This window comes from Scylla paramamosain, chromosome 18 (genome assembly GCF_035594125.1).
Source record: "Scylla paramamosain isolate STU-SP2022 chromosome 18, ASM3559412v1, whole genome shotgun sequence".
Lineage (NCBI taxonomy): Eukaryota > Metazoa > Arthropoda > Malacostraca > Decapoda > Portunidae > Scylla > Scylla paramamosain.
This window is the reverse complement of record NC_087168.1, coordinates 5,464,466-5,476,884: the sequence shown is the minus strand read 5'-3', so window position 1 is coordinate 5,476,884 and position 12,419 is coordinate 5,464,466. Positions and strand designations below refer to the sequence as shown.

Below are 12,419 nucleotides of genomic sequence, written 5' to 3'. Positions count from 1 at the left end.
GATTTTGACCTTACCAACTCACTATGATTACACAATGTAACAAAATTTCACTTTTGTCTTGTTCTTGGCCCCAACCATAATTCTGAACAAAATAGAAAAAAGTTATTTTTATCCTAAAACTTTGCTTTTGTGGATAGAACAATGAATTTGCACTTTTGCCTTATTTCATTATAGTATGGGTTACTATTGGTTTTCATGTCAGGTAAAGACCTTTGAAAAATCTCGATTGCTTATCTAACTGCTTTTGAAATGTAGCAAATAAGTTAAAACAATGAAAGAAGGAATATAAAGTGTTCTACAGATTTTTAATTTTAGTAAGATCATTCTTAAACTGGCCAGACCTAGTAAGAAATTTTTCATATTTAGGAGAATTTGCTTACATTTCAGAAATCTTAAATCTTCCAGAATGTTCTACCAGACACTTTTGGAAGTTTTTAAAACATTTTAGAACATTTTATTTGATGTAAACATTTCCAGAATATTCTAGAACTTTCAGTAGAATACAGTAGAAATATGTAGAAGTATCAAGAATTTTCTAGAATCTAGAAGAATTTTCTAGAATGGTTCAGAATATTCTAAAGTAGGTTCAAGAATATTCTAGAAAGATCGATAACACTCTTGAGCACATTCTAGAAAGACTAAAAATATTCTGGAGTACTGCTTGAGAATATATAAATAGGGGCTTGCAGATCACCAATCAGTTCTGCTTTGCCTGCCTGAGAAGACAAATCACAAGAGATGAAATGGCATCAAGAGGCTGCAATCATTCTCTAGATACATTCTAATACATATGTGGTTAATCCAAGACAAGAGCAAGGAAGTTCTCTGTGACAGCATCTGGAAAAATGGTGAAATTTAACTATTTTGGGGCAAAAACCATTCTAAAAGCCAAAGAAACAAAGTTTGCCAAGAATAATTGATATTTTCTATTGGTTCACAATGAAAAGAGTTGGAAAATAACACCTACTTGTCAGAGACAAAAATCATGTTACGTAATGATTATCTGTGACCGAGTAGCTGCCACGCCATATGCCTTTGAAGACACATCACAGCAAATGTGAAGTTGTGCATTGTCATTATGATTTAGATCTACTTGTCTAGGGATGGAGACCTCAGTACCTGCAATGCAATCCTCCTTTATTCTATACCGTTCTGATGAATAATATTCCAGGAGGACAGTATCCCAACTAATTTTTTTCCTTCCTTTTTGTACTAACATTTTTCCCTTTTATTGTTATAAGGATTATCATATCCAGAGGATCAAATAAGAGAGAGATTTGGCCTAGTAAGTATCTTTTAGTTAGATTTTGTTCAGAATATTGAGGCCAGTATAGACTTATTCCATCACCTTTCACATCCCACTCCATACCCTGTAAGTTTTGTCTCATGGGTAATTCTGAATTAAGTCATTCCTTTAAAAGATTCTGCATGATTATTGAGTTGCTATTCCAAATCTGCAGAGGCATGTTAGCAGCTAAACATTCTTTTGCTGCCTTTTCATAGTTACTGCTTCTTTCTCTGTACTTACTGTTATTTGTAAGTTGTCCATATAAATGCACAACCTATTTCAGGAAAACTAGCTTTGTCAAAATGATGATTTAAGTTGAACATAACAAAAATTAACTGGAACATGAGCCAGAGGACAGATTTAAATCTGTACACATCCAAAGGGCTATTCTTGTCATTTGGATCTCTTGGCCATAAGAACTTGGTAAAGTCTTTGTCTTCTTCCTTTAAGCCTATCCTTAGAAATGCCTTTAAGATGTTGGCTACCAGGGCGTAAGGTCTGAGACAGAATTTCATCAACACGTCAAGCAGGTTTTCAATTTAAGTTGGGTCCCGTATACGAACAGTCATTCAGACTGCTTGCTCCCTTCATTGCCCATGAGCTGCAATTGAAAACCACCCTTATTGGGGTGGTGACAGAGTCTTTCTTTACTGCATGATGAGAGAGGTAATGGCCAGTTTTATGATTTACTGGTTCCTCTACCCTCTCTATGAAGTTACTTGTGGTTTGATTTCTTATAATATTATCATATGGTTCCATCATTGGTTTATTTTATTTTTTTAGTTTAGTCCACAAGTTATGTAACTGACCCTTGGCACTGAAATAATTGGTTATTAAGGGTGGTGAATTTATTTTTCAAGGTAATCTGATCCAATACTGGTTGTCTTTGTATCCTACTGTTTGGTTAATGTAGTCTTGGGTCATATGCTCTTCATCATTTGGACCATTAGGACTTATTACCATGGTATCTATCTATGTCCCATAACTTATGTATTGGTTCATTCCTTTCTTCCATTTTGTTAGGTAGCTCATTAGGGGTAATTTGAGCTCCAATTCAGGCCATTAGTAGGGACTGGATTGGTGTCACAAAGACAGGTTCAGCTCTGTGAGTTGGTAGTACACCTTTAGCAGATAGCAGTGTTCCTATCATAAGATTACTACCAGCTGTTGTCAGCATTTGAACACCATATTTCTTTAATGTTTTCCCTACAAATTTTCCATAATAGTCTGAACCTATTATTAGCTGAACTAGACCCATTTCATCTGATGTTATGTTTTGATCCACTAATTTCGTTTTAAGAAAGTCAGCAGTCTCCTTATAACCTTTGATGGTTAAATTGGTGTTCGTGTCTGGGAACACTACCACTGTTACCTTTGTTTTAAATTTGCCTAATTTTATGATTGGTCTTACTAAATCATAAGTTTAGGTATTATTTTTAGTCAGGAAAACTAAGATTTTTAATTGCCCTTGTCCTGTTTTTGGTAGTTTTAAAGTTGTCACAGTTTCCTTGCTTATAAAGCTTTTCAAAACTCCTGTATTGAACAGAACCTTGGCCTTCATCAGTCATCTTTGGTTACTAATGTTTACTTCTGCTATTGGAACTGCTGCAGGAGAGATGGGCTGGTCATTATTGGTCTTATCATGTGAGAAAACACATCCTTCAGCTTATGCTGTTATCCTCTCTCCACTGGGCTCCTCCAATCACAATCTCATATCTGTATCTTGTGTGGAAAAGGTACCTATTGTTTAAGTCTCCTTAACTTGGTTTACTTTTACTTACTCGGCAATAGTTGGGTTTGGACTCACATCCTTTCCCCTTGTAGGGTGGAGTCTTATTCACTCATTCCTGGTAAGTTTTATTAGAATCTGATTTATTTGGTTTGGATGCCTCATCATTGCTCATATTTTTACAAATTTCCAACAATGATTCATCTTGAATGTAAAATGGTTCTTTCTATACTCTGAATATAACATTTCTAGTGTTTTCTTAGTTAGTTTCCTTTGTATTAAGATGTTTATGAGCCAAGCTGCATCTTCAATATTATCATTTGTTTTCAGATTCTAAAATGCTAACATTAATCCTAAAATGTTGTAAATCCTTAAAATTATAGTTAGGCAATGGTAAGTCTAGGAGTTTGTAGACCAGTTTAGTGGTTATTTGTTCCTTATCATCACAATTCTCCCTGAGCAATTTGATAGCAATGTCAGAATTTTCTTCAGTAATGGCTAATTCAGAAACTATTAGGTAAGCAGTACCCTTTCGTTGGCTTAAAAGATTGGAAAATTTGTTTATCTTGGCAATATCTTGCCTTTGATGGATTAGTCCCCTATATTTATCCCAGAATGAGGGCCGCTTCATGATGTTTTCTGCAAATTCTGGTAATGTTACTGCTGCCAGGGTTATTTTAGGTTGGTCTCTCACCATAGGATTAGGAGTGATGTTAGTTAACTTACCTCTCATTAGTTCTAATTTCTCTTCAAATTTAGTTAACTGTTCACTATAAATTATTTCTTGTTGTTCATAGACAGACATAAGTTGTTCATAGTCTTCATCCTCCTCCTCAGTTGTTAATTTAGCTTCTATTTGATTAGAATAGCCTGGAAGCTACTCCATTATTCTTTTATTGATTGTTACCCTTTGTAATTTAGCTAAGGCTAATAGGTCACTGCCTATTAGTTCATTACCTTCTCTGATAGTTCTTGTTAACCAACCTTGTTTTGTTGCCAAAGATTTCCTTAAAATTCTGAGACACCTTTGTGGATCTAATTTTAAGTTGTTATTTGCTGCTTATTTCAACAGTCACCTGCTTGTCCCCTTGTTTATTATTTATTGTAAACCCCAGTTCTACTAAACTCAACAGGTTATTGATTATTCCAGGTTAGGTTTAGTTTAGTTATCCATCAGTTTTCAGTTAATGAATTATTTTATCTGATGTAGTGAGACATGTATCTGTACCTATTTGGTTCCAGTGCGTGTCATGCCTTGCACGTGTCATGATATTTTCTATTTGCACTACAACCTCTGAGGAACAATGGCTTTGTATTTCATTAATTATGCCTTTAACGTATTCTGTTACATCCCTAGGGCCCGTTTTACCAGATTAAATCACTGACGTCCAAGAGCCATATGGTTAATTCATGAGGCTATTTTAGAACCTATTTTAATCTTTGATCATGATCAAAGGTTTGAGCTCTGGCTCCAGGGAGGTCCTAATTTCATATCCTTGCAGTTGCAGAATGAGTTTCAGTTGTGTTATTATGCCCAGTTCGTGTAACACTAATTTTCTCGAACCTGACAACAACAAAGTTTGTCTTCCTCACTCAGGGCACCAAAATGATAATGTGGGAGCTTTTCAGCCTTCACACTCACCCTATGTCTCCCATTTAACACACAAACACAGAAAGCATCACTAAATGTAATTATAAATAACCAATAATTTAGCTGTGGTTCGGGCTAGCTGGGGTCAGTGGAAAGTTGGTGTCAATGGATGTTCCAAGCCAGTGGCTGGCCGTGTTTTTGTAGCAAAGACTATTTCCTGCAGTGCAGGTTTCCATAATTCTCACTTCTTAGCAACTTAGTGAATATTGCAAGCGTGAATGGTAAAGTGGTGGAGATATGACTTGAAAGATGGCTGGCTGGTGACTGCTGCGTGTCAGGCAGTTTCGCTCCTTGTGGGCTCCTTGCCATATCAAAACAATAGCTACCCACAATCAGCACATCTCTAATTACTAATTTATTTATAACAGTAACTAATACTTAGTTTGTACTATATTAACCTTAATTACCCTTAATTTAAATTTACAATTTATATACAAATCAGACCATAAACCAAAGGTACTTGGATAAAAGTGCAATAAAAGTGGAAATTTCCACAAGCACCATCCCCTTCAAAACAGTTCTTTGAGCAGAGATACAATGCTTCCATTGTTATTTCACTAAAAATGCATTCTGAAACTCTTCTTGAAGTATGTCAAGCACCTTTTGTGATTTGCAGCAAAATCTCTTCCATAGTGTCAAAAACATGCCCCCTTCAGATGGAGCTTCATTTTCAAGAAAAGGAGGATGTCACAAGAGGTCAAATCTGTGGAGGAGGATTGTGCAGAAAGGTGATCAAGCTGCTGAGGCCAAGAAAATCAAGCATTAAGAAAGCTCAGTGAGAGGGCATATTGTTGTGATGGAGTATCCAATTAGCTTCAAGCCACATCTCAAACTGTTTCCATTGAATGTTTTCCCTCAGATGTCTCAAAATATAGCAGCAGTACTGGCAATTAAAGGTCTGGCTGTACAGACAAATTCATAGGTAACAATACTACAAATATCAAACAAAATCATGAGCATACTTTTGGTCATGCTGCAGACCTGCTTTGCAGGTTGCTGGGTTGTTCCACAACAATAACTGCTGTCTGGTGTCATGGTTGTCCCAGCAGACTGAAGTCTTGTCTCCAGTGATGACCACCAACTAGATAGTCAGGTCATCCAAGGCACACTGACTGGAGCTCTAGGCAGACTTCATCCCAGTGCTTCTTTTGCACACTATGGGGAAGACTAGGCAAGAATCGCAGGTGTTTGACATATTTTGAGAAAGACTTCCAGAATGTGCTTCAACAGTTTTAACAATGCTGGGAGTACTATGTTGCTGCTAAAGGCAACTGTTTTAAAGATGGTTCCCAAACTTAAATTTAACTAAGTGCTTTCTTGTACAGATCCTTTAATACCACCTTGTATGTGAGAATCAGGTTATATAAGAGATCTGTCAAGAATCGCTGTCCTTGTATATGAGAATTCTATCCATCTATATATTAGACCAACAATCCCATACAAGGTAGCCCAGACAAGGCACCACACATTCACACAAATATCAGTTACACTCTTACCATATCATAGCACAACTGGACAAAAACATCCATAACAACATACACTAATTTGCCCCTGCCCGTTCATAATGAGACTGTTCCCTACCCAATTTCTACTCCAATCCTGAGACCACAGCAGATGCAGGGTACTTGCTAGTGTCCCACATCTTAACTGGGTCCATATGCCAATAGGTCCTGCCAAGTGCACCCCACACCCACTCCTTTGAGTTGACAAGACCATATCATTTTCAAGCACTCAACACAGTCATTCTCCATCCACCTCTATCACACACAGTCACTCTTGCTTTCTGCACACTTATTCTTCTCTCATTAAGTACTTCCTTCACACAGTTCATCTACTCCAGACAAGGCCTTCCTTTTAACCTTCTATACACACATCTGATGACATTCCATTTACTGATTTCCTGTCCATTTTCTCTAGATGCCCAACTCATTTTAACACACACTGATCTGCCCATCCAGCCAACTCTCTCAAAACACCAGTTCCTACATTGTCATTTCTTATTCTATTCCTTCATGTTAATCCACACATACGTTCCAACACTTTTTCATTAATTCAACCATTTCTGCCTGTCAGTAGTGCACATGTAGGAACACACCTGACTGTCCTGCACCAGGTGGGCCATCTGCTCCTCAGGGATTGCAGTGTCTGTGTAGTCAGCATGAATGCTTGCTTCACTGTAGTACTCACTTAACAGCTTCATGGCATGGCTACCATAACCTTTCTGGAATAAGTAGTAATTTGTTTTTATATTCACTGATGCATACACACACACACACACATACACACAACATAATGAACTATTTTAATTGTACACTATTCTTGTGTCCTTTCAACCACAATGAGTCACACAGTGCCACAATGTCAGGCATCAGAATTGCAGACTTCCTATAATTTTTTGCCTTATAGCTCTTCGTTCATTGTAACATCTAATAAGAATTATACCAAAGATAATATAGCTTACATTCCTAAATGTTGAAAAATATTCTTATCACTTGGAAACATTATTAAGAACACTATCTAAGCTTAACACCTGAGTAAAGTAAGATATAAACCCAATAGAAAGCTTATTATCATTGCACATAACTTGTATCATCACTTGTATCATCACACTGCACAAGCAGAGGCAGTGTTTGTTTGTAAGCAGGCATGACATCACACTTAGCACTACTGTTCTCTTCCACTTACCCCTTGCAGGTTGGGATGGGTCGCAATACGAACAATACGAGCACCTGACAGCTGTGGGAAATCATAATTCTGAAACTGGTTACTGACTGTCCAGGGAATGAGGTCTCCTGCTGGCTTCTCTCCCTGAGTCAGTGCTGACATTACTGAGGACTTGGAGATTTTTCCCTCAAGAGCCACCTGTGAAAAGTTTAATTTTTCATGAAATTATTTTTACTTAATGAAAAGAACTTATTTACATTACAAAGATGACACACACCATCCCAACATTTTTCCTCAGACCTGATTCAACAAACAACATATCAAGTGGCCCACAACTGTAAACAAATAACACTACACCCTACAGTTTTCAGTTCTTCTGTATTAAAGAGATTCATTTCTTCAATCAATGGGAACCAAATCCAAGGCTAAATAGTCCACATATATTCAATGTACATCATATATGCTAATCACCTGCAGGACCCCAAGAACTGGAGGCAGCATGTCCTCCTTCATCTGGTCCTGAGTTGGCAGCAAAACAAATAGATGGTGGGCTGGGGCGTCAGAAAGAGTCTGCATGTCATCAGGGGTATTGCGGTAGTGGGAGGACACCAGCAAACCCATCACCTGTGCCAAGAACTTCTCTGATGCCTAGAAAATTACATCAATGAGCATTAGGAATGGTCCTTATATGGTTTAGCTGGTATCTGTTTCCATCTACACTGACATTTCTTTCCTGGAATCTTAAAATGAAATGAATCAGTGAAGCAGCCAAAGTATGAATGACAAAGGAAGATCAGCAAGGCAATGGTAAGAAGCATCTGAATTAATACATGAAAGAAGACACTACCATTGAGTATGATAAGATGGAAAAAATCATAGCATAATTTTCTTTTCTTTTCCTTATTTCCTTACTTACAGGACGACAGTCAGGGTGAGCTTAGCTTAGTTCTGTATAGTTTTTCATCCTTCTTTCTCTTCCCTTAGCTACATTGTGGGAACCAAGCTGAGTTCAGTATTGTTCTCAAGGCTCAGAATGGAAAAGGACAGTTCATATATATATATATATATATATATATATATATATATATATATATATATATATATATATATATATATATATATATATATATATATATATATATATATATATATATATATATATATATATATATATATATATATATATATATATATATATATATATATATATATATATATATATATATATATATATATATATATATATATATATATATATATATATATATATATATATATATATATATATATATATATATATATATATATACACACACACACACACACACACACACACACATATATATACACACACACACACATATATATACACATATATATACACACACACACACATATACATGTATATGTGTGTGTGTGTGTGTGTGTGTGTGTGTATATATATATATATATATATATATATATATATATATATATATATATATATATATATATATATATATATATATATATATATATATATATATATATATATATATATATATATATATATATATATATATATATATATATATATATATATATATATATATATATATATATATATATATATATATATATATATATATATATATATATATATTAATCTAAGAAGGCCTCCAGAAGGAGGCAGTAGGCACCTGCTGAAATGATAATTACTTCCAGTGAGGTCTAAAGCACTGGATCATTAAACCTAGATGTGACTTCATTGAACTTTTCCCTATGTATCTCACAACATAAGGAGATAGTTACAGCTTACTCTCTAGAGACAACTCTCTTCCTTCACACATAACTACAAGCACCTAATTATATACACAACCTTTACTCAAAATTCAAAATTATCATGGCAACTCCTAAACCAGCCTCAGAGTCCCCATCTGGGGGAGAGGACCACAAATGTCCTCAGGTTGGACAGCTCTTCTGGTATCGAACCTAAGTGTCTTGACACTCCCCTCAACTTTTTCTCCATTAACTTCTGCAACATTCATGGTCTTAGATCTAATTTTCAATCTGTAGAACACCATCTCTCCTCTACTAAACCTCATCTTTTCCTCACTGAAACTCAGGTGTGTGAGGCAACTGACACTAGCCCCTTTTCTGTTCCCTCCTACTTTCTCTATCCTCATTTTCAATCCAAAGCTAGATGTTGTGTCTATGTGCTCAATGACTGAACCTGCTCTCACGTCCACACTCTTGAGTCTTCTGAGTTTTCCATCATCTGGCTACGACTACAGTCACCCTCAAACTAAATTTTATGTGTTGTATAGCTCACCTAACTCCTCTGACTATAAGAAATTCTTTGACTACTTAACTTCCAAAGTGGAGCACATTCTGACACTTCCCTTTGTGAAGATTTCCATTCTTGGAGACTTCAATATTTGTCACCAGCTTTGGCCTTCCTCTTCCTTCACTGACCATCCTGGTAAACTAGCGTTCAGCTTTGCTATCCTCCATGACCTAGTGCAATTGGTGCAACAACCTACTCGTATTCCTGATCATCTTGGAGATATCCCCAACATTCTTGACCTTTTCCTAATCTCTAATCCTTCAGCTTATGCTGTTACCCTCTCTTCTCCATTGGGCTCCTCCAATCACAATCTCATATCTGTATCTTGTCCTATCGCTCCAATCCCTCCTCAAGATCCCCCTAAGCAGAGGTGCCTCTGATGTTTTGACTCTGCTAGTTGGTGGGATCTGAGCAGGTATTTTGCTGATTTTCCTTGGAATGACTAATGGTTTCTTGTCAGAGACCCATCTCTGCATGCAAAGTGCATAACAGAGGTGATGGTGTCTGGCATGGAGGCGTACATTCCTCACTATTTTTCTCGACCAAAACTTTCAAAAACTTGGTTTAATTGGTTTAATACAGCCTGTTCTTGTGCTGTATATGATAGAGAGGTGGCACACAAAAGGTATTTGAGCCTTCCATCACCAAAAACTCACCAGATATTCATATTTCTGCCCAGAACCATGCCAAATCTGTTCTCAAGCTAGGCAAAAATCCTTCATTAATAGAGAGTGTCAAAATCTTTCAAGATCTAACTCCCTCCTGACTTCTGGCATCTACCCAAAAACATTTCCAATAACTTTGCTTCTTTTTCTTTACCTCCTTTATTTCAACCAGATGGCACCACTGCTATCACATCTATCCCTAAAGTTGAACTCTTCCCTCATACCTTTACTAAAAACTCTACCTCAGACAATTCAGGGCTTGTTCCTCCCTCTCCTCTACCCTCTAACTACTTCATGCTACCTATTAAAATTCTTCGCAATGATGTTTTCCATGCCTTTGCTGGCCTAAACCCTCCAAAGGCTTGTAGACCTGATGGGGTCCCTCCTATTGTTCTCTGAAACTGTGCCTCCATGCTTGTGCCTTGCCTAGTGAAGCTCTTTCAACTCTGTCTGTCAATATCTGTGGTAGACAGTCACTGTTCTTCTAAATCTATTAACAGTGGTATTCCTCAGGGTTCTGTGCTGTCACCACTCTCTTCCTTTTATTCATCAATGATCTTCTAAACCAAACTTCTTGTCCTAACCACTCCTACACTAATGATACCACCCTGCACTTTTCCACATCTTTTCAGAGATGTCCAACCCTTCATTAAGTAAACAGTTCATGCAGGGGAAACCACAGAACGCCTGACTTCTGATCCCTCTAAAATTTCTGATTGGAGCAGAGCAAACTTGGTATTGTTCAGTGCCTGAAAAACTCAGTTCCTTCATCTATCAACTCAACAGAACCTTTCAGACAACTATCCCCTCTTCTTCAATGACACTCAACTGTCCTCCTCTTCTACAATGAACATCCATGGTTTGTCCTTTTCTTATAATCTAAACTGGAAACTTCACATCTCATCTCTAGCTAAAACAGCTTCTATGAAGTTTGGCATTCTGAGATGTCTCCAGCAGTTTTTTCTAATCCCCCCAGCTGGTAACTTTGTACAAGGACCTTATCTGTCCATGTATGGAGTATGCTTCACATGTCTGGGAGTTCTACTCATACCGCTCTTTTAGACAACGTGGAATCAAAAGCTTTCCGTCTCATCAACTCTCTTCTAACTGACTGTCTTCAGCCTCTTTCTCATCACTGCATTGTTGCATCTCTAGCTATCTTCTACCACTATTTTCATGCTAACTGCTCTTTTGATCTTGTTAATTGCATGCCTCCCCTCCTCCCATGGCCTCACTGCACTAGACTTTCTTCTTTCTCTCACTCCTATTCTGCCTACCTCTCTAAATACAAGAGTTAACCAGTATTCTCAATCATTCATTCCTTTCTCTGGTAAACTCTGGAACTCCCTGCCTGCATCAGTATTTCCATGTTCCTATGACTTGAATTCCTTCAAGAGGGAGGTTTCAAGATACTTATCTTTCAATTTTTGACTACTGCTTCAGATGCAATTCAGGACCAGCATCTCAGTGAGCTTTTCTTTTTTTACTGGATTTTTGTTGCCAGTGTCTCTCCTACATAAAAAAAAAAAAAAAATATATATATATATATATATATATATATATATATATATATATATATATATATATATATATATATATATATATATATATATATATATATATATATATATTATTCTAACATAACTTGTTTATTTCCATTATCATGTATTACTTCATTTTCTAACACATGTAACAGCAAAGTCAGATAGAGCTTCTGTATTGGCTAGCTGGTCACCATGTTGCAGAAGTTACTAGACAGAGTGCCAGGAAGCAAGACGGGCAGACAATATAATTCCTATGAGCTCCTAACTCCACAAAGAAGAGATAGTGTGACCTGAGCAGAGTGTCATGAGTAAGTAAGTAATTCTATAGCAAAAACTACAACTCACACAAATGACTGTAGCGGTAGTTCACACAACTAATGTAGCAAGGTTCTTACACAGGTTCCTACACATGGCAGCATGAGAAGTTTCTTCTCAATTTCTTCTATATCAAATGACACAATTAAAGAAACATAAGGAAAACTACATCAAAGTGATGCCCCTTACTTGATACAGCACAATGTTGGCACACAAAACTGTAGCCAAACAGTCTCA

General features: G+C 36.6%; 1 protein-coding gene across 6 annotated transcripts in view; it reads right to left on the bottom strand.

Annotated features, from left to right (window-relative positions):
- LOC135109050 (RNA cytidine acetyltransferase-like) overlaps positions 1 to 12,419 on the bottom strand; it is a 125,133-nt gene that overhangs the window by 60,628 nt on the left and 52,086 nt on the right. For all 6 annotated transcript variants that reach the window (XM_064020046.1, XM_064020049.1, XM_064020045.1 and 3 more), the window contains exons 10-12: positions 7,804 to 7,980; positions 7,354 to 7,530; positions 6,764 to 6,889 (exon numbers count right to left, since the gene is read on the bottom strand). In XM_064020046.1, the coding sequence (XP_063876116.1) occupies positions 6,764 to 6,889; positions 7,354 to 7,530; positions 7,804 to 7,980 (480 nt within the window). The remainder of the gene's footprint in view (positions 1 to 6,763; positions 6,890 to 7,353; positions 7,531 to 7,803; positions 7,981 to 12,419) is intronic.